Source organism: Hemibagrus wyckioides, linkage group LG03 (assembly GCF_019097595.1).
Source record: "Hemibagrus wyckioides isolate EC202008001 linkage group LG03, SWU_Hwy_1.0, whole genome shotgun sequence".
NCBI classification, from domain to species: domain Eukaryota; kingdom Metazoa; phylum Chordata; class Actinopteri; order Siluriformes; family Bagridae; genus Hemibagrus; species Hemibagrus wyckioides.
The window spans coordinates 15,372,646-15,393,559 of record NC_080712.1 but is presented as its reverse complement, the minus strand read 5'-3'; the positions used below and the strand labels follow the sequence as shown (position 1 = coordinate 15,393,559).

At 36.4% G+C, this 20,914-nt stretch overlaps 3 protein-coding genes across 6 annotated transcripts in view; 1 reads left to right on the top strand and 2 right to left on the bottom strand.

Annotated features, from left to right (window-relative positions):
- The first annotated feature begins 1,309 nt into the window (after positions 1-1,309).
- On the top strand, positions 1,310-10,252 carry tial1 (TIA1 cytotoxic granule-associated RNA binding protein-like 1). Of its 4 annotated transcripts, none has more exons than XM_058385596.1 (12): positions 1,310-1,491; positions 2,597-2,693; positions 3,944-4,042; positions 4,137-4,191; positions 4,380-4,467; positions 5,765-5,840; positions 6,149-6,257; positions 7,151-7,246; positions 7,362-7,446; positions 8,196-8,331; positions 8,437-8,579; positions 8,958-10,252. In XM_058385596.1, the coding sequence occupies exons 1-12, from the start codon at positions 1,463-1,465 to the stop codon at positions 9,070-9,072; spliced, it is 1,128 nt and encodes a 375-aa protein (XP_058241579.1). In that variant the 5' UTR covers positions 1,310-1,462; the 3' UTR covers positions 9,073-10,252. The 4 variants fall into 4 exon arrangements, with proteins under 4 accessions (XP_058241579.1, XP_058241578.1, XP_058241581.1 ...); XM_058385595.1 differs by having other exon boundaries at positions 3,914-4,042; XM_058385598.1 differs by lacking the exons at positions 1,310-1,491; positions 2,597-2,693; positions 3,944-4,042; positions 4,137-4,191 and adding an exon at positions 5,270-5,337 and having other exon boundaries at positions 4,453-4,467.
- pkd2l1 (polycystic kidney disease 2-like 1) lies at positions 9,795-17,367 on the bottom strand. The gene is made up of 15 exons (XM_058385594.1): positions 17,030-17,367; positions 16,682-16,795; positions 15,832-15,938; positions 15,037-15,290; positions 14,544-14,768; positions 14,217-14,445; positions 13,926-14,096; positions 13,632-13,813; positions 13,411-13,531; positions 13,223-13,321; positions 13,018-13,124; positions 12,818-12,935; positions 12,605-12,705; positions 11,482-11,630; positions 9,795-11,345 (listed from the first exon to the last, which is right to left on the bottom strand). Exons 1-14 carry the CDS (start codon positions 17,289-17,291, stop codon positions 11,483-11,485), a joined length of 2,238 nt encoding a protein of 745 aa, XP_058241577.1. The 5' UTR covers positions 17,292-17,367; the 3' UTR covers positions 9,795-11,345; position 11,482.
- A 2,529-nt stretch (positions 17,368-19,896) lies between these two features.
- atoh7 (atonal bHLH transcription factor 7) overlaps positions 19,897-20,914 on the bottom strand; it is a 2,328-nt gene continuing 1,310 nt past the window's right edge. The window contains exon 1 of the mRNA XM_058386156.1: positions 19,897-20,914. This exon is cut by the window's right edge and continues 1,310 nt beyond it. Within this exon, the coding sequence (XP_058242139.1) occupies positions 20,349-20,771 (423 nt within the window). The 5' untranslated portion in view covers positions 20,772-20,914 and the 3' untranslated portion in view covers positions 19,897-20,348.

The window sequence follows — 20,914 nt, the reverse complement described above, 5'->3', positions numbered from 1 at the left end:
GGTGGTGGTGGTGGTGGTGTGTTATAATTATTATTATGTTGTTGTATTTATAAACGGTATTATTTGTGGTAAACTGACAATGGCTAAACTGTGAAAATCACACAGACACACACACACAATTCAAATAAAAAAAGTTAGTCTATCAGCTACCAATCTGAACACAAATTGTCCAAAATATTCATATTTAACAATGTCGTTCAGTTATTGGACTTTTTGATTGATGGTTGATAAATTACTGAATCTTTGGGGTCATGTACAGACAGATGCACACAACACAATATACAATGACCCGTGTATGAATATATCACAAAACGTGTATGTATGGATTTATAATTAATTTATGTAAAATAACAAAAATATTTTTTTACATTTATTTTGCCAGTATGATAATACTTGCAGTTATTATTATTATTATTATTATTATTATTGTGTTGTACTCATATTTAGACTTCACTCGTTTGTAAGAAATATTCAGATAGAGTTACCCATGTTCCAAAAAGAGATCTGGTGCTTTACGTGGTGTACATGTCCATGTTATTACACCAGTAGAGTGAACTCAGGTCACATTTGCTATTAAATGTGGGACACTTAAGCTTTCTTGTGTTCATTTCTTGCTCCACCGTGAACAGGTAATCATTATTAATAAACCTGTGTGCAAACTAATTTTCCAGATTAATAGGAAGGTAAGAGGAATGATGTTAGAATTTGCTAACTTAAATCTTAAACGTGTAAATGTGTTAGAAATACAATTAAGAGTTAATACTTTATTAAAAAATATTAATTATTTCAGCGTTTCTCTGAACTGTCTGGCTTTGTTAAATTTGGCTAATAATATATGCAGCACACTGAACAGTTGACCCAATTTAATTTTTGCGACCAGTAGTAAAAAAAAATACTGTAGAGAAAAAGAAACATACTATATAGTATACAGTGCCCTAAATTTAATCTTTATTTCTTGGATCTTGACCAAGTAAATTTTTTTCTGGCTGTGGTCGAATCCAGATCCTCCAGGTAGGAGCCTGCTACTACTCGTGCAATGCTGACGCTGCGCAGATTATACTTATATAACACGCAGCCATTGCATTAAGGTCACATCCCGAATATAAGTTAGAATCTTATATACTGTCTATAAGTATGGTTGCATAATATATTTTAAACTAATATAATAGTCGGTGTGCAAATACACCACGTGCAGTGTCTGGAAATTACTTTTCGCCGAACATAGAACCTTCAAAATGTGCGCAACACCTTGCTGCTTGAACACACCCTGCGTCAGCTCCGATGTCCAACCCCGTGATTCCTCGCGCATGCGCATTGATTGAAGTCCTGGCTGGCCGGGTTTCGCCATTTTCTACACAATAAGCAAAGTAACTAGCTTTACCAGTTTGGTGTTCTTTTACATAAGCTAGAACGATAGGTGGGTTATCAATAAGTGACACTAAACTTTGCACGATATCTAAGGATGGAAGACGAGAGCCACCCCAAAACCCTGTAAGTAGTTTACAAAACAATGCCAGCCCATGCGCTTGGAACAGAGTGTTCAAATACCTCACTCGTTAGCGTAGCCATATCTGGTTAGCCCCGAGGAGTGAAAAATAGAGGTGCACCCTGGCTCAAAGTTCCGGGGCGAAAATTAATTTTAGCTGCGTATAAACATACCGTGTGCCACTGCCAAGCGAATAAAAGCTCATGCTTGTCTTATTGTGAACTGTGTAGTGTTAGGTTGCTAGCCGGCTCAGTAATGTTAGCCAGCGTTTTGTGACCGCGGCTAATATTAACTTGTACGCGGGCTTGACTTATCTAGGAGTGTATTTAATAATCGATTACCGAATTGTATTGAGTGTAACGGTGAAAACTGTCATTGTGCTACAACGGGTGGGCGATTTAGACATTTTAAGCATCGAATAAGATATAAATAGCTCCAGTGTTCTCGTCAGCTGGCTAACCGGGCTACATGTTAGCTATTGTCTGATATGTCCCCAGCTGCTCGTTTTCGGAGGCCTAATAGCCCCGGTGCTGTGGCCTCGTTCACAACAATGCCTCCTGTCCTTCTAGACGTCTCACCCTCAGACTGTCATGTTTTATTCTTAGAGTTAATGTTTAGGGGTTTTTTTCCAGCTGGAAATCTTTATAATTTAAATTATAGAGTTTTCCGCTTTCTTACAAACGCATTTGCAAAAAATAACGATAGTGCTCCTATGTCTACCTACAGTGTGTTTTCTTCTTCATATATCACCACTCACATTATCAGCACAATTCTTTAAACATAAAGACTACAGATACAGATTTTGTTGCCTTTTTACTTTTTTTTAAATATTAAATGTGAAAACGCATATAAATCTAAATCTATAGAACCTTGTAAATCTGCATTATTGGTTACTATCTCTCTCTCTATCTCTATAGTAGACTTTGAGTTTTTGCTAATTTCCAGTGAACTTGTAAACATGCCAACAGAACTAAAAGTAAAGCGGCGGGAGGGGGGAAAAAAATGTTGCTTTTCTTATCACATCCGTCTTGTCTTGTAGTTACATGTATCTGTGTGTAGTCATCTGAGGCTTAAGGATCTCTCTGGAATTGTTGTTTTTTTTTTTTGCAGTTATGTGGGAAACCTGTCTAGGGATGTTACAGAGAACTTAATCCTCCAGCTGTTCACCCAGATTGGTCCTTGTAAAAGTTGTAAAATGATAACAGAGGTAAGAATTCACGTTGGATACACAGATCTAGATTTCTCCTTAATCTTACCAAGGAATTGAGCATTTTTGCTAACAGTAGAACTCAGTGACACATTTGGTATTTTTTAAAAATGTAATCCAGTATGTAGGCCTTAAAGAATTACATTATATTGCGAGTTTTGGGACACCCCTCCAAATCATTAAATTCAGGTGTTGTTTTTCAGGTGTTAGACTTGGCCCCTTAGTTCCAGTGAAAGGAACTCTTAATGCTTCAGCGTACTAAGACATTTTGGACAATTTCATGTTCCCAACTTTGTGGGAACAGTTTGAGGATGGGCCCCTTCCTGTTCCAACATGACTGCACACCAGTGCACAAATCAAGGTCCATAAAGACATGGATGTGGAGGAACTTCAGAGTCCTGACCTCTCCTGACTCCTGATAGAACACCTTCGGGATGAATTAGAGCAGAGACTGCGAGCCAGGACAAAACTGGGACGTTTGCCTTTACATGCACATGAATTTAATATGGTGCTGGCCTGTCCTTTGCAGCTATAACAGCTTCAACTCTTCTGGGAAAGCTTTCCACAAGGTTTAGGAGTGTGATTATAGTCATTTTTGACCATTCCTCTAGAAGCACGTTTGTGAGGTCAGGCACTGATGTTGGACAAGAAGGTCTGGCTGCAGTCTCCGCTCTAATTCATCCCAAAGGTGTTCTATCGGGTTGAGGTCAGGACTCTGTGCAGGCCAGTCAAGTTCCTCCACACCAAACTCGCTCATCCATGTCTTTATGGACCTTGCTTTGTGCACTGGTGTGCAGTCATGTTGGAGCAGGAAGGGGTCATCCCCAAATTGTTCCCACAAAGTTGGGAGCATGAAATTGTCCAAAAATGTTGAGTTCCTTTCACTGGAACCAAGGGGCCAAGCCCAACACCTGAATTCAATGCCATTTGCCAATATAGTGTATATTAGAACAAACTTGTTTTTCATTAGCAGTGTGTGGCTTGTTTGCATATAATGAATGCAAATAAATAAGAACATGTGATTAAAGAGAAGGCTAAGTTTATAAAAACCTCAAATGTAATAATCTATGTTATGTAGTACTTTATAATTTTACATTGATTACTCTGCTAGTTTATACAGGCAACTAGGCTTACCCAGGAAAATAACCTATTTTTTTAAAATAATTGCCATTGTTGAATCTGTCTGATTAATATACTTTCCTGCTGTTTCTTCTCTGCAGTTGGATAATGTTGGATTTTCTATATTGCAGCACACAAGCAATGACCCATATTGTTTTGTGGAGTTCTATGAACATAGAGATGCTGCAGCTGCTCTAGCAGCAATGAATGGAAGGAAGATTCTAGGAAAGGTACACTTTTAGGGTGGTTCTGATGTGTGGACTAAGAAATTGATGATGTGTGCTTGGCTTTTATAGACTATAATTTTGTCAAAACCATTTGTAGGAGGTCAAGGTGAATTGGGCAACGACTCCAAGCAGTCAGAAGAAAGACACATCCAGTAAGTTTATCTTGTAAACATTGTCTCCTGCATTATTTTTAAATATTTCAATATATATTGAAATATATATAATACCGAGTCATATTCAGAGGTAGTCATTACTATGTATTTTGATGCATTATATGCAGCTAGAATAGTAAATGTTTGTGTGTATATATAGCATCAGAATAAGATCGTTTTTCTTGCAGATCATTTCCATGTTTTTGTGGGAGATCTGAGTCCTGAGATCAATACTGATGATATAAGATCTGCATTTGCTCCCTTTGGGAAAATCTCGTAAGTATTAAGTTTTGTGCTATGTGCCACTGAGGTTTATACGAAATCAATCGTGTAATAATGTTGATTCCTTAGTTTATCTGTCATCAGCATAAGTTTCAGCTTTACTTGGTAAAGAATGACAAAAGCAGAGTTGATTGCTCTTGCCATACCTGTTGTAGGAGTGACATGACAATATTAGGGTGGATGGATTCCTAAAATTTAAATGGAAATAATTCATATGCGTGACTGCACAAAAACGCTAGAAAATCCACACATGTTCTTCAGTTCCCAAAAAAGAAAATTACCTTAAAGGTTAGGTTTTTAGGAATTACTGTGTCTAGAGCCATCTTTTAAAGGTGTTCCTTAAAAAGATTATCTGCACCACTACACACTCCTGATTAAATTGAAGAAATGGTAAGTAAATCTGACTGTTCACTTTTAAAGCAGTTCAATATTTGGTGTAAAATTGTCATAATAAAGCTGAACATTTTTCAGAATTTTTTTTTAGCTGTGAGTGTTAGTTAATAGCACTCTGGTTATTTTACAGAAATGCTCATAGGATTGGACAGGAGCTTGAAGGCTAACAGCAAGGAACTGTGCACACTGGGAACTCAGATGTAGATTTTTTCTATTTACTCTTTACCTTTTTATATTTATATACTGCAATATTTTTGTATTAACACTGAAGTAGTGTAGTTTTTTAACAATCCTCCAGTATTTCTTGAACTTGTAAAAGTGTTGTATTTTGTGGATTGCCTAGTTGTTTTGATAGTTTGATTCTCCTAAAATTCTGAAAATGTCAATTTTTCGAAATTTGCAGCTTCCCAAACTCCATATTGGTGGTAAAGAATTGACCAGGAAAAATAAAGAAATCTGTTAACAGGCCATGTATGCCGTTTAATTCCTTTTTTTCCACTTTTGATATTTCTGTATAACTCTGCTGGTAGGATTAGAGAGAGCAAAATATATTAGGAATGCATGGTAAAGAAATAATTTGTTTGTAGTGGTTTTGTTAATTTTACTGTTATAAAAGTATAAAGCCTTGTGTGTAACACCAGGATCACTGTATAATGAAAACCTTGACTGAGCAGGAGCTTTACAAAGCAGTGTATTGTAGGTTGCATGAACTTATATTTTTCATAGCATACCTATAGTGAGAAGAGAAGTGGTAGTGTAATTAATTCATTCGTTTATTTAGGGTTCTGTAAATATGCTTCACAGTGCTGTGTGTGTGTGTGTATGGTTCCTTTCATTTCTCTACCATGCTGGCTGATTGGAAGTGAACTGACATCTCTGGTTTGTCATATTCTTTCAGGGATGCTCGTGTGGTGAAGGATATGACAACAGGGAAATCAAAGGGGTATGGATTTGTGTCCTTCTATAACAAACTGGTAAGGCTCCAGCTCAGGAACACAAAGTGAAGGTTATTTCTATTTCTGTTTATTATATTTACTATGAACCATTTTCAGTTTTATTCAAATTTAAACAATCATTTATTAATGCTCCTCTAAACTGGTCATTCGCTGAATGCATTTGACCTTTACATACTTTAGTCTCTTGATGGTTCAGTCTTTTCTAATATTATATATTAATAAAATGTAGAAAGGCAGTGATGAAAGACTAGCAGTTTTTTAAATTACTTTTATTTCCCTCCTTAATGTTAATGCGTAGTGTAAGTTTATTTGTATGTTATTCATAGGATGCGGAGAATGCCATAGTGCACATGGGCGGCCAGTGGTTAGGAGGACGGCAGATTCGGACCAACTGGGCCACTCGGAAGCCCCCAGCCCCTAAGAATACTCAAGACAGTAAGTCAGTCAACTGTTCGGATTGTCATAGCAGTCAGTAGGTAGAGCCTGGTGTAGGAGGAGACCTGTACTGTGTAGTTTCCTTTGAGGTGAGAGCTGAGTTGATGGAAAGTACTTAACTCTACTCACAAAGATTAACAGAGAAAAGAGAAGTAGTAGCTCAGTGGTAAAGATGATGGATTATTAATCGGAGCCCACAACTGGTCAGTTTTATAAAATGAGATGAATGTAAGATGCTCAATATAAGGCAGTCTGCAAAATGTTATAAATGTACTTGCTATTCTGTCTTCTAGTGAGCGTTATTGAAGCAAGTATATATGCTATATGTATATGGTCAAAGGTTCTGGGCACCTATCACACCCATATGTGTGAGCTTAAACTCTTGCCATGAAGTTGGAAGCACACAGTTATCTAGAATGTTTGTGTGCTATATTATTATTATGTTTTCCTTTAATTGAAACTAAAGGGTGAAAACCTGTTCCAGCATGGCACAGCCATGTTCCATGCCCAAGAAGACATGGTTTTGCTAAGGTTGGAGTGGAAGAACTCAAAGGGCCTATATAAAGGCCTGACCTCAACATTTACTGAACATCTTTTGAATGAATCGGAACTCTGTGTGCCTGACCTCCTCACCTGACATCAGTGCCTGACCTCACTAATGCTCTTGTTGATGAATGAGCAAATTTACAAAACCATTATCCAAAATGTAGTGGAAAGTCTTCTCAGAAGGGTGGAGGTTATTATAACTCCAAAGGAGGACAACATCTGGAAATCACAAATGGGTGTGATTAGACAGATGTCCACAAATCTGTGTAATGTATTTATTTTTGGCCAGATTTTAGGAATGCTTAAATTTACCTTTTTGAATAACTGATTTGTTTCTGAAACCTTAGCCAGCCCAAAGCAGCTGAGATATGAAGATGTTGTGAACCAGTCAAGTCCTCAGAACTGCACTGTATACTGTGGTGGCATCCAGTCAGGGCTCTCGGGTAAGTCAGACACAATGCTATTATATTGAATATTCTGTGCATACATTATTTCGTGACATAATGTAATTGTAACGTAATTGTTACTCATTATGTAATTTGCTTTGTTCTATGACAGACCACCTTATGCGACAGACATTTTCACCTTTTGGTCAAATAATGGAAATCAGAGTTTTCCCAGAAAAAGGATATAGTTTTATCAGGTAGGTCCTAACAGCAGTTCTAAATGCAAAATGATTTATAGGCATTTAATAACCCAGACCTTTCAGGGATTTTTAACTGTCTTAGCTTATAACTTGATTTCTTGTATGTTTATGGATCTTGTAGACAGTTATATATTCTTTGTGTCTTGACTTAATAATAATAATAATATTATGGCTGGATGTTCTATTACGTCCAGCAAATAACTTGTGAAATAAAACAGGAAGTCTTTATTTAATGTAATGAGGCTGTAGTCCTGTCCAATTCCAAGCTTTGATTACATGCAGCTACAGGGGTTTTCCAATAGATGGCGCCAACGTAGTCTTTAATGGCGCTGATGTTTCTAGCCATAGACTTGCCGTGTTAGATTTTTTTTTCTTTCTTCAGCTGGTCTGCTAACACATGTGTAACAAATTTTACTCACGATTAATTCCTTCACAAAAACCGACTGCATTCTACCAATTTTTTTCAGTAAAGTAAATGCATCTTGTGCCCAAATCACTTATCATTGTGTTCAAACATATGTTTTCTCACTGAAATCAAGGGTGTTGGATTGTGGAGACACGTATTACAACATTCAGCATCCCAAAGCCTGTAGCCAGAAAAGTGTTTATAAGATTATGTAACCTTTAAATTAGTTGAGATACATAACAAGGCCATGTGGTTTATCTCCAGTATTGGCCTCAACCTTAAACCCACATATATATACAGTAAGGTTTGTTTGCTTATTATGGGTCTCTTTTGTCCACAGGTTCTCTTCTCATGAAAGTGCTGCCCATGCTATTGTGTCAGTGAATGGAACAACCATTGAAGGCCATATTGTTAAGTGCTACTGGGGCAAAGAGTCACCTGATATGGCAAAAACTGTCCAACCTGTAACAGAACAAGTATGCATTATTTATCAATATTTTTTTTGGAACATTTTTATTTAGGAATGTTAACTTCAGTTTAAGCTCTGTAATAAATACTAACAGTTTTTGCTGACTTTCCAGCAGGTGGATTATGGACAGTGGGGCCACTGGAATCAGATGTATGGAAATCCTCAGCAGTATGGCCAGTACATGACAAATGGATGGCAAGTACCTTCCTATGGAATGTACGGACAGACATGGAATCAGCAGGGATTTGGAGTGGAGTAAGTTGGTCAAGTTCCGAGTCTTATTGTAAATGAGTATAGATAATGCAGATGTTTGGAAGGATGGGTCACTAAACATCGTCCTGTAAGTGATTTGATTGTGACTACGTACATGTACAAAAACGTACATAATGTTTTATACACTAACAAGCATAAAATTCCCAATTACATTTTGTTAAACCGGTGATTAATTTGTTATATAATTCCAAAAAAAAAAAAAAAGTGAAACAAGGACAGCTAGCTGGCAGCTGTTCCGCAGAGAATAACAAAATGAGAATGAAAGGGACACCATTGTTTTTTTTTGTTTTTTTCCAATAATTATTTTGTTTTACCTTATCAGCATTTGAAAACAACCTTTACTTGCTTTTCTTCTTGCAGACAATCACAGTCTCCTGCCTGGGTGGGAGGTTTTGGGACTCAGCCCTCTCAGGCACAGCCTGGCCCTGTGATGAACCAGGCTAACTTTGGCATGGCTGGCTACCAGACACAGTGATTTGTTCATCACTGTCTAACATCTGAGTCACTTTGGGCGAGCCCTCTTCCTCGTGTGTGGAGGGAATAAAGAGACTAATAGAAGTCATTGACTTTTTTCCCGGAAAACATTCAGAACTGACCTGAATCAGGGTTTAAGTGCAAAGAAGCAAATTTTGATTATAGAACGCCTTCAGCAGGAAACTGAGTTTATTTGCGAAATTTATTTTCATTGTTTTAATGGAGTCGGACATAATAAACTGTACATTTTCCCCTCCATCTGTATCCAACAATATATTTGCTTATTGCCAATTACAGGACATGCACAGGTACATTGCAAAACGCTGTACATGATCTAAACACACCGCAGTTTAAGCCGTTTCATTTCTCCCCTTCCAAATAGCTGATGTGTTGGCTTGTTAGTTACACAATGGACTTCAAATTTTGTACCTAAAGAAGCAAAAACAAGCATTCTGATACAGTAAACACATGTAAGTAAAGGCACTTTTTGGGGTTCACTGGACCTGTGTCTTGTAAATGTTTAAGTGTAAATGAATTTCTATGTGCAGTTGTGTATATTTAATTCACATTAGCTCCTCATTTCTCTCAGAATTCTAGAGTTTGATACAGCGTGTATGATGTTATCTTTTTACTATGTTTTACCGACAGTGAAATCTCGTTCACTTTAAAGAAAGGGTCACTCTGTCTGATTATGTAAATAACCTTTGATAACTGGGTATGGAAAAGGGTTTTCAGCGCATCTTTTTTTTTTTTTCTTATTTTCTTTCCCTGGATAGAGCAGAAACCTCGCTGCTCTTGATAGACACGTTTGTGTGGCTGACATGCTGAATTCACTCAGTGTTACAAAGAAGCCTTAATTTTCAGGCACACAGTTTTCAGTTTTACTGATCTGAGACCCTTGTAGAGAGCTGTATTGTTGATTTTTAGACCCTACAGTAGATTTCCTCCATTTGCAGTTTTGACAAATATGCGTGCCATGTTCTCTAGTAGCCAGACAAATGAGATTTGGGGATTTTTTTTGTTGCGGGGGGACTTTGTAGATTTGAAATGCATGTTTCAAATCACATTTGTTGAGGTTGCTTCAGGAACCGAATGTAATAGGTAAAATGTTTGAATGCAGTCTAGCATTTGATAATTTTAAGTCTAAATGAGTCTCAATAAATGAACCATTGGACTAGGAATACATTAATGTATGTTTTTTATTTTGGGCCTAAAGTAACATTTACATTGCTTTTAGAGACAAATATAACTTTTATATTTTTATATATATATATATATATATATAAATATATATATATATATATATAAATATTCTAACCTTAATCTTTAATCGCTGACGGTTTGTAGCTAGCATGTAACATCAGATGCATGAAGTGTGCCAGGTTCACAAAATTTTACATTCACAATTGAAGCTCAGCACATTTTAAATAAGTTGTAATATGCCTAAGAGTAATTACATGTAATACATTTAAAGCTTTTAAATATGCCTAGTTGAGCATTAGTAAAGTTACACACTTTACACACAAGAATATAATTATTAAATATTAAGACTTCACATTCTAGACAAAAGGTGAAGCTGGGTTACAGTATCTATGATTTAATGTGGTATTTACACCTAACAGCTTTAATCCCATTTAATATGGGGTCTGTCTTAATTCATCAGGCAAATGCTTTTATCCAAATTTAGACTGACATCTGCGAATTTGCAGAGGCTGTCTTATTCTCTTGGAATTTAAACTCTTGAAGACCCCTAGTTCAGACCCTTGAGCTGCTATACAGAATTAATCACTCACTCACACATCTCTTATCAAGTGGTGAGGTTAGAAATTTTCTTATCATTAAAAATGTATCAAGTATCACAATACATCAAATATACAGGACATAAAATACATAATCTGTGATGTCCACACTGAAATAATAGTGTATGATTTCTACAGGTTGCTGTCTTCCTGCTCCTTTGATGAAAAGTTTCTTAATACGGCATAATTGTTTTGGTTTGTTTTTTATTTAGAATAGTATTTACCTCAGCCATCTACCCAATATCCCTGGTTGAAAGAGTAAGATTTTCTATAATTAGGTGTAGTTCATCTAGTTTCCTAGCCATTAAGATGGTCACGTTCTCCGGTCACAGCTCCAGTGACCTGTAGAGTTAATGTTTTCTGTAACAGTGGGCCATAATATCTGATGATTAATTCTTTCACTTCTCAATCAAGCAGCCAGTGACCAAGATGGGAACTCGCTTCAGGTTTAACATCATCCAGTTCACCCCTATTGCTGTAATCAGAACAAAAACAAACAAAAAATATAACAAGGTCATTTGATAGAATTGTAATATGAAGTCAAAAGCTTGCGTGCATAGAATAAAGTTTCATGCAGAAAAGTGCACAGCAAAGTTAAACCTGATCCTCACCTCATTTCTGGTTGCCAGGTGTCTTTCCATTGTTTTGTCTTTTGTTTGCTTTTTCAGTGTCCTGCAATCCCAGTTTTTCCATGACCATGTCGATCTTGGATATTGTGATGGCTAGAGCACCTTCCAATTCAGCCACTTGTTTAACCAACCTAAATAAGAGCAGTAATGGCCTTTAGAACAGGTGCAGCATCAGTTTGTATTTCATGACCATACAACGGAAAGAACACAATGATGGAATCCGGTCTGAGAACAATGCGGTGGGTGATGTAACAAAATGATCATATCACGAATCTCAAGCATTTCTGCTAAACATAATAGGTATCTGTCTATCATATATGCATATATACGTACAATAAATATATAAATATTAAAAAAAAAAAATTGTATACTATATATATATATAATTATATTTTACATAATTTTAAAGAGTGATTAGTTTATAGTTCTAAAACATTTAAAAATTTTGCTTAAATGTTTATTTAAAAAAATACTTAAAGTTTATTAAATGGTTTTTTTTTTGTAAAAACAGTCCAATATAATACGATTTTCTTATTGAAAATAGGATTACATTTTTGTATTGTAATATAAAGCTTTTTTTTAAAAAAAAATAACTGTGATATCCATGTCATAGTTTTCTTTAAAATCTAGTAAGCTTTAAAAATATTTTTTATTTTTCTGAGTCACTTTACAGTTGAACTCATACGTAATCACTTACATTGTGATTGTAAATAATATAAAATGTAAGTAAAATAAGTTCTTTGCATTTTGTATAGGATTTGATTTCTCTGATATCCTCAAAAATGATTAACTGGTATCTGAGAAAAGCATACTAAGTTATCACAATGTTGATATTATATTGTTATGCTGTCCAGCCCTAAGTAGAGTTACCTTATACTTTCATGATTTCTACCTTGGGCCTGACATGAGTCTTGTCATGTCAGATAGATTTATATAATTTAATAACTGACTATTGCTTGAAACTGCAAATTCTTCCTTACAATTCATAGGTCTCTCTAATGATGATTAAAAATATGTAAATTATTCTGCAACAAATGCTTGGTGCCAGATTTGTTTTCACTATAGATCCAGTGTTTAGTGGCTGCTGTATGTATACATAGCCTACACGTGAAACTGTTCCGGATGCACCGAGTTGGAGCTTGCCGTGTCACTGTCTTCTGTTTTATTTCCCTGTGTAAGATTCCGAAGCTCTGCATTGAGTGCATTCTGTTAAACCAAAAAAATAATCTTTGAGACACTGTAATGGTAAAGCACATGTAAGAGGAAACAGTAACATTTTAAGAAAACACTATAGAGGGGGGAAAAAAAAGTTCCAAACCCTTTTTTCTTCCAGCTCTCTTTTCATTTTTTCTTGCTCCTCACGGTCTAGAACTTGATTGCCATCCTTATCATATTTGGTGAAAGCTTCAGAGATATCATGATCATCATGACCCATTCTGAGTGGATAAACAAACAGAATTAATATTTGTGGGTCATTTATTCCTGGTCTGTTGATAAATGAATAAAAATGTGACATACTCTTTTAGTGTTTCTCTGAAGTCCCTAAACTCCAAGTCTGTTGAACCATCTAAGGCCCTCTGAACATCTGAGATCCTGTCCTTTTTGAATTTCAGTTTCATCACGGTCTGAAATTAAGAGTCATACAGTATACCCGAATTTAGCTTAAGTTTTTTTCAATAATAAATCAAATGTTCTAATTATTTATTTATTTTGCGATCCACACCTGTTTGAAAAGATCTGTAATATGGAGGTCATCAGTATGGGAGGCTAGCTCCTCCTTGACCTCGGAGTATGTGTCATTGATGATGGCCAGGAACATGTTCTGTTCAATGGACAAAATCCAGGTTGGTTTGGAGAAAGATGTGCTTGTGATTTGTTTAAACTGATTGTGTTCAAGATTAAAGGACTTACCAGTAACACAAAGAAGACAAAGAACACATAAGTGAAAAAATATATTGGCCCCAGGATTCTGTTTGCTCTGTCGATGGCATCATAGTCAAAGTCTCCAAGGATGATCCGAAACTGGGTGAAACTGCAGCAGGGAATTGGAAATTTATATATTACTCTATAATTCCAAAATCTGTATCGACTACTATGACTGTTCCACTGAATTGTGGAAAAAAACTACTTACATGCATTTTTGAAATGTGCTGAAAGATTCAACCTGAGTACCAAACAAAAGATAGCCCAGCTGGGCATAGGCGAAAAACACAATGAAGAACATGACCGCAAACCCCAGGATGTCCGTGGCACAGCGCGCCAGTGTGGAGGACAGCTGTGTCATTGTCTTATTGAAACTGATGTATTTGAATATCTACAGGGATGAAGAGCACCACAAGATTGCAATTAGTCTCATCCATTTTTACACTAGATATTGATAAGAAAGTGTATTATATGCAGGTTAAAAACTGTGATAAGGTATTTACCTTGATCCAAGCAAAAAACAAGTTTACAGCGTTCATGTTGTTGTACTGCGTTTGCCAAAATGCCAGAAACTCGAAATCTGCATAGCTGCTAGGATCTTTTAGTAAGATTCCAAGCAGGTTGTTTACTTTGATAGTCCGGAATACATTGAAGATGATTGCAACAACAGCAAGCTGTGGGGGGAAAAAACCCAACATTCTGCTAGTATTTTGCCTTATTAATGGAAAAGTAGGGGCAGTATGATTGACTAATATAACTGCATATGACTTGTTATGAAAAACCTTCATGCTTACCAGCAACACTACCACATCCAGAATATTCCAGATACTGGTGAAGTATGAGCACTTGTGTATTCGGACCTCCAGTATCTCCTCCACAATGTAGTAAAGGATGAACACGCAGAAGACCATCTCACAGCCCATGACGAAGTAATCCCATGAGGTAACGTATCGAATCAGCTTAACTGTCCGGATCTGGTATGAAGGTATTGCTCCACCAGTGGCGGGAAACTCAACCACCAACCTAAGAAACAGTGACATTTTATCACATAGACAAGACAATCAAGATGGATGATTGCATAATGAATTAACCTATGCATATTCTTATTTAATATTTAGTACCTTATAACACAGAAGAGATTGATGTTGGCATTGTATGTAGTGAAATCAATGAAAACAGCCCTGGTTCCATGGTCTAGCCACAGGTTTTCTTTGAGTTCTGCCAGGATAACAGCACTGTAATCTTTGGTTAGGGCAAGGTCCTGATAGTACCCTGCTCCGCTGTATGTGGCCAACAAACCCCAGTGACCTGATCCTTTAATCTGAGACTCTGTGTGGTATGTCCAACTGAAGGAAAGAAAATCACAGAACTGAGTGAATCCTGAACAACATGAAGCGATGTCAGCCGGCTTCAGCAGCAACTGTCTAATGTAAAACTAGCGCAGCAGCTTATAATCTAGGTGCAGTCAAAATAACTTCACAGGCGGCTAACAGGATCATTTCAGATATTTCAGTCTTGGAAAGAATGTGAGAATTGCTTATTGTTAATTTCAGAATGAATTTGACCACAGTTAGCATACAAGTGCAATCAAGTCATGTAGGAGACTTCACTCACGCTGATCCATTGACGAGTCCAAACACATACTCATCTTCTTTCTTCTCATTGTACACATCAAAGCAGCTACTGATGTCAGCACGGAAGTCTGAGGGCACCTTGCATGAATTGTTTTTGACTTTTATCTGCCGCATACGTGGGACTCCCAGGAGCATGTTCTCATAGTAAATGAAGGATTGTGAGCCGGTGTCAAGAGGCTCATCATTGTACCATGTGGTCCAGTAAAGGCCATCCAGCAGTGGACCTTCTGCATACTGAGGACATTAAGACAAAAAGGGGTTTAATGGATTTGTTGTGAAATCTCATACTTTTGGAGAAGGTTTATGAGTAAACACCATTCATTTTATGCTTAAAACCAATTTGATTTGCTTACCACAAACTGACATAATAATATCCTTTTTTTTCAGTATTTTCCTATTAGAACATTCCTGGATTGTCCCTAATTTGACACACTGTTCTATAAAAGTAATGCTTATTAGATATGATATCCAAGGTTTGACAAATGTGGTGTAGAGGAACGCTTGTGGTCTGTACAGTCCTGACCTCAAACCCAATGCTTTTGATTGAATCTGCATGCATAAAATTATTTTATTATATATTTAATAATGTTATAAAGTCATAAATAAATAAATATAAATTTTATTTGTCAATTTAATCTGTGGTTTTTTGTGTATTATTATTATTATTATTATTATTATTATTATTATTATTATTATTATTATTATTATTATTGATGGAAAAAAAGAAGAAAAAGAACAAGAAGAGTATATAATAAAATAACAAGGAGCTACTCACTGTCCAAAAATCGTCCATGCTTGCAACAGACTCAAATGAATTCACAAACAAATCATTCATAACTTTAGTGTAGTAGTAGGTGGTTGAGCTGGTCATGCCATAGGTCACTGAAAGGCAACATGATTATTAATAATCAGTTTAATTGGCATTGAACTTTATGTATTAATTCGCTTAAACACAAGCAAGGTTGATCATAGCTAGGTATTTCAAACAACAATCGCTCTCTTGGATGCATCATAAAATCTAAAACCTCAATTAGGGGAGGGTGATTTGTTTGTGGAACAAGGACACAAATAGCTTGCTTTAACAATGTACATCCAACTATACAAAGACTAAATGGCTTGGTTTAGGGCTCTTATCAGTAGAAGACAGGAGAGCACAGCATGTATTGCTTTCAGCATTAATGTTTCCTCTAAACAATGGTCGGTGTAAACCAGGGGTGGGGTTGATGTTTTATAATGGGCAATTAGGCTGAGGCGGATCACTGGAGATAATAGGACAAAGTGGTAAAATAAACCAGGGGATTAATACAAACATTGGTCACTAGACAGGTTGATGATTCCAATGACGTTCTTGAACCCCAATGCATTTATGTTCCTTACTGCATAAATCCTCTCTATTCATAAGTCAGACGTAACACATCACTGTACAAATTTATCACACGCAAATCATAACAATCCCATTAAAACCTCTGAAATATGCCATACCTGAGGCAAGCCTAAATATTCTGAACTGTAATACACTTAACAGGTTTATGGGTTTATGAGTATTTCTCAGCTCCGTAAAAGTCTAGTCTAAACACATACACATGGTAACCGCTTTGAAAATTAGTCAAAACCTTCATACTTACATAAACACATGTCCACTAGGAAAAGAATGTAGACAAATAGCTCTCTGAGAGTTGTTTTGAGATAGAGTTCTTGATTTTTTGCTGTGTCCTCTGTCAGTGTTGTTCCCCATAGTCCTATCAAATCAGAATGAGATTGTTTTTATTCAGCTAAATATCATGCGCTCATTTGTCCACAGAACTATTGTCTTCCACAGCAAATAATCCTAATTCAACACAATTCATCTATCTTCAGTCATCTTAAATATTGAAATGTAAAAAAAAAAAGTTTCAGAGATTTGTTTTTAGAGATATAGCATAAAAGCCGATACACAAAAGAAATAGGAAAACAGCTTGTCAGAGCACATTTACCTTTAATTCCTCGCAGGAAAATAGAGCAGCATCCAGATTTCTTCTTCTCTGGCTGTTGATTTAGCATTGTGGCCTCTGCCTGGTAGGGGTTAGGTGCCCCGACACGGGGTGGAATGTTGTAGACAGTGCTGACGGAGTGCCTTGCCAATGGAGGGGTATCACAATACGCCTGGTTGACCCACCCTCGTTTCCCTACACTCTCTAGTTCACACTCTACCTGACTGCTCAGGTGGCTCTCTGCCCTGCTGTTTATGTGCTGCATGCTGGTTACTGAGGTGCTCTCGGTTGATACGGTGTTTACTAAGGTGCGCTGTGTAAGTCAGTGGTTTTTATAGATATGAGACGAGATCTACTGTTGGAGATAGGTACCACTGGTTTATATACCTTCTTCCTGGACAGACGTCAGAGAAGATGCTATTGGTCTTGAAAAGGGAGGCTGGACTTTATTGTTCCTCTAAACAAAAAGGGTCCATTGATGAAACTGAGACTTCTGATGGTTTTTTTTTCGTAACGTGACGTAGAATAACACAAAACCCCCTGCTGTAATAGCTTGTTATAATAGTATTGAGCAAACAGTGAAAATTTAGATTGGCTCCCAATCGCAAGACAACAGATATCATGATGAATACATTACATAAAAACAGTAAGTGTCCGGCCAAATGATTATAATTACTTCAGCCCCACTAATAACAGTAATTTTCTGGTTATGAAGATTTGTGAAGTGTGTACTAGACAAACAATAAACAGATGCAAACAAACAACAAATGTATGTTCACATGACAAACATTTTTGAACACATGGTAATATTACATACAGCAGAGTAACATAGCTGATTCCAAAGGAAACACTACGTCAGCCATTTTTGACAACTGTATACTGTAATGACTCATGACTAAAGATGGGAGGCTGTTGTTTTCCTTTTCCATCTTGATAAATGTTGTAATGATAACACAAATGGTATTATGGCTGTTGAAATATGGTAATTTATCATGGCTTACTTGCTATCTGTGTATTTGTCTGTGCATCTTGACCTGAAACCAAGCTGCTCAAGCCTCACTGTTGTAAACAGCCACATTACACACAGTCACTGAACAACAAAGAACTTCATTTTCTCTCTCCAATCAAGAGTCCTTGTAGAGTCTGGTGTATCAGTGGTTGTCCCCCATTTTACTTTCAATTAATTTTAACCCACTTAGCTTGTTAAAATCAACAGAATCCTTTTCTGTGTCCAGTTGTGCTGCATGAAAACACTATAATTAGTGCTGACTATATATCTTGCCAAAATATTTCACAAGAAATTGTTAAAAGATAAATCATTTTGGCCAATTCTGGAGGAAATCTGAGCCTTTGGCCACAAAATATTTGTACATAAGCCAAGGACTTAAATTCCAACCAAAATTTTATTTATGTGACGTTTATTAATAATTTCTTCTTAAATGATTTGACTGATATTTAACAAATTCCAACTACATCTACTCTTAAATTACCAACACATCATTCATATTAGCACACTGAATAATTATTATTGTTATTATTATTATTATTATTATTATTATTATTATTATTATTATTATTAATAATAATAATAATAATAATAATAATAATAATAATAATAATAATAATAATAATAATAATATATTATTATTATTATTATTATTATTATTATTATAAAACATTAAAGATATTTATTGCTAACGTTCTAGTATGTTAATTTAGTACGGCATATCTGTTCCTGCTCTACTTACGTCTCCCCTTATACTTATAATATCAAATCCCATCTGCATCACATATATGGTCATTTTCAATTATGCTTATCATTATTTTAGGAATAAGAAGTTAAAAAAAGCATGGAAAGGCTTATAAGGCTTATTTTCATCTGGGATTCATAATGCTAGTCTGGAACCAGTTCATCTTTTTGGGTCATCCTAAAGTTTGATAAGATTTTAGATCAGCAGTCCTGAGGAGGGAATCCCCAGCCAGGAGGGAAACCTCAGTCTTACGGCTGCATCCAATCTCGGTTCCACCAGCCACCTGAAGACCATGTGAACCACAAAGACTGCAGTACAGTACACCCAGTACACCCACTATACCCAGTGAGCACCAACGGACCAGACATCTCTATGGATTTCTGGACCCGGTGCATCTCTTGCACAATTGTCTAAGCTTTTTAAAGACTCACATGAATTGGAGTCCTTTTTCACTTTGCCACTCTTTTGTGACCCTCTTGTGTAGATATCCATTATTGATCCAGCCTGGCCTGGCTTACACTGGCACATATCAAGACATTATTATTTGTCCTGGTCTGGTCTGTCTTGTATGTTGCCCATTAAATTCCTCATTAATTTTGGCACCATATAGGCTATATAATTACACCAATGTCAGCTATTTTGTATAAAAACAGCCCAAAAGTTCTGCTTATCATTGCCATTTGATGTGACGTCACGTTTCGCTATAAACATGATTTATACTTTCTCTGAGGTAACAATAGAGACATGTTTACTTGGAGCCTCCTTATCTAATGACACACCAGGGTCTGGTAAAAATGACCAAGGCTTTATCTGGGCAGTGAGCACATTAGAGCAGACACATGCAACTGACATCTGGAACAAAATAAATCTTAAACCTATAATTTTGTTTAAAACCTGTTTTATGAAAAAGAATGCGACACTTACAATATAAATATGATTAAGTCAGTAAAACAAATCAATTCACAAATTGCTCTTGAATGTGATATGCATGTTTCTATACAATTTCTTTTATTTCCAATTAAATAAGAAGACAACAATATATCTTGTGTGCTTGAACAATTTATTGTCTAATGTCTAAAATAAGCAATAAAACTTAAGGAACTGAATTGATCAATTTTATTCTTGCACTAATGTACTAGAAATTGCACATGGTGGCTAGAGTACATACTTTTCTAAATAAACACACTCAATGATGTGCTGACAAACCACAATTTACAAAAAGAACAAAAACAATTAAGAAGACAAACATTACAAATATTATTGTACACTAAGCTTTAAGCTTTCACCAATTGAATGATTTGATACAAAGCAATACAAGATTTGAGTGTTTGGCTGCGAGAGCCAGGACTACTCACTACATAATAAATTAATAACCATAATAACGCATTTTTGTTGAAATTACTTTCAGAAATAAATGCTATATGGCTAGAATAGTTTCGTACCACACTAATGAAAGGTGATCAATATATAATATAGGCTAATACATCAAAATAATTGCAATACAAATGTATTTACTGAGTCCTGTATCCACAGAATAGAAGATACAAGTTAACACTCCAGCATGCCTCAGTCTAATTCAGAGCTTGGAAATCCTCGTAATGGTAGGAGAAGGAGGTGTACATGCACTCGTTTTCAGTGGGTGAGCTGTACCTCACGATGTAGGGGTAGCTCTCAGACTGCAGGCCGTCATACTGCAGGTCCAGCCATTGCCTGTGAGAGGTGCTGTTTTTACTAGAATCATCCAGGATGCGGTTGAGGGCCATGATGTAGCTCAGAGCCATCTGCAAGGTTTCATACTTTGAAAGTTTTTTGTCCTGACCCCACTGAGGAACCACTTTGCGCAGCTGGTCGAAAGCTGTATTCAAGCCCTGCATCCTCTTCCTCTCTCGGGCATTGGCTGCCACCCTCTTCCGTACCACACTCTGAAACTTCTCTAGGTCTCTGGGATCACACTCAGAACCCGTATCCACACAGGCTGGCGTACAAGGCTTCATCTTTTCTGTCTGAACGTGATATTACAGTCTTTCAGAGATGGAGATAAGCAACTATTTTTTGAGATATTTTAGAAAAATTCAGCAACACAGAGTCCTTGCTGTGACCTTGGTCTGTTAGGTCCAGGTTGTTGTGTGAGCACCAA

Coding starts and splice junctions, on each gene's coding strand:
- tial1 (XM_058385595.1), top strand. CDS start 1,463: ATGGAAGACGAGAGCCACCCCAAAACCCT. Junction 5,841..6,148: donor TGTCCTTCTATAACAAACTG/GTAAGGCTCCAG, acceptor TGTTATTCATAG/GATGCGGAGAATGCCATAGT. Junction 6,258..7,150: donor CCCTAAGAATACTCAAGACA/GTAAGTCAGTCA, acceptor CTGAAACCTTAG/CCAGCCCAAAGCAGCTGAGA.
- pkd2l1 (XM_058385594.1), bottom strand. CDS start 17,291: ATGCAGCACATAAACAGCAGGGCAGAGAGCCACCTGAGCAGTCAGGTA. Junction 16,796..17,029: donor TTTCCTGCGAGGAATTAAAG/GTAAATGTGCTC, acceptor CTGATTTGATAG/GACTATGGGGAACAACACTG. Junction 13,125..13,222: donor TTACAGATCTTTTCAAACAG/GTGTGGATCGCA, acceptor TCTTAATTTCAG/ACCGTGATGAAACTGAAATT.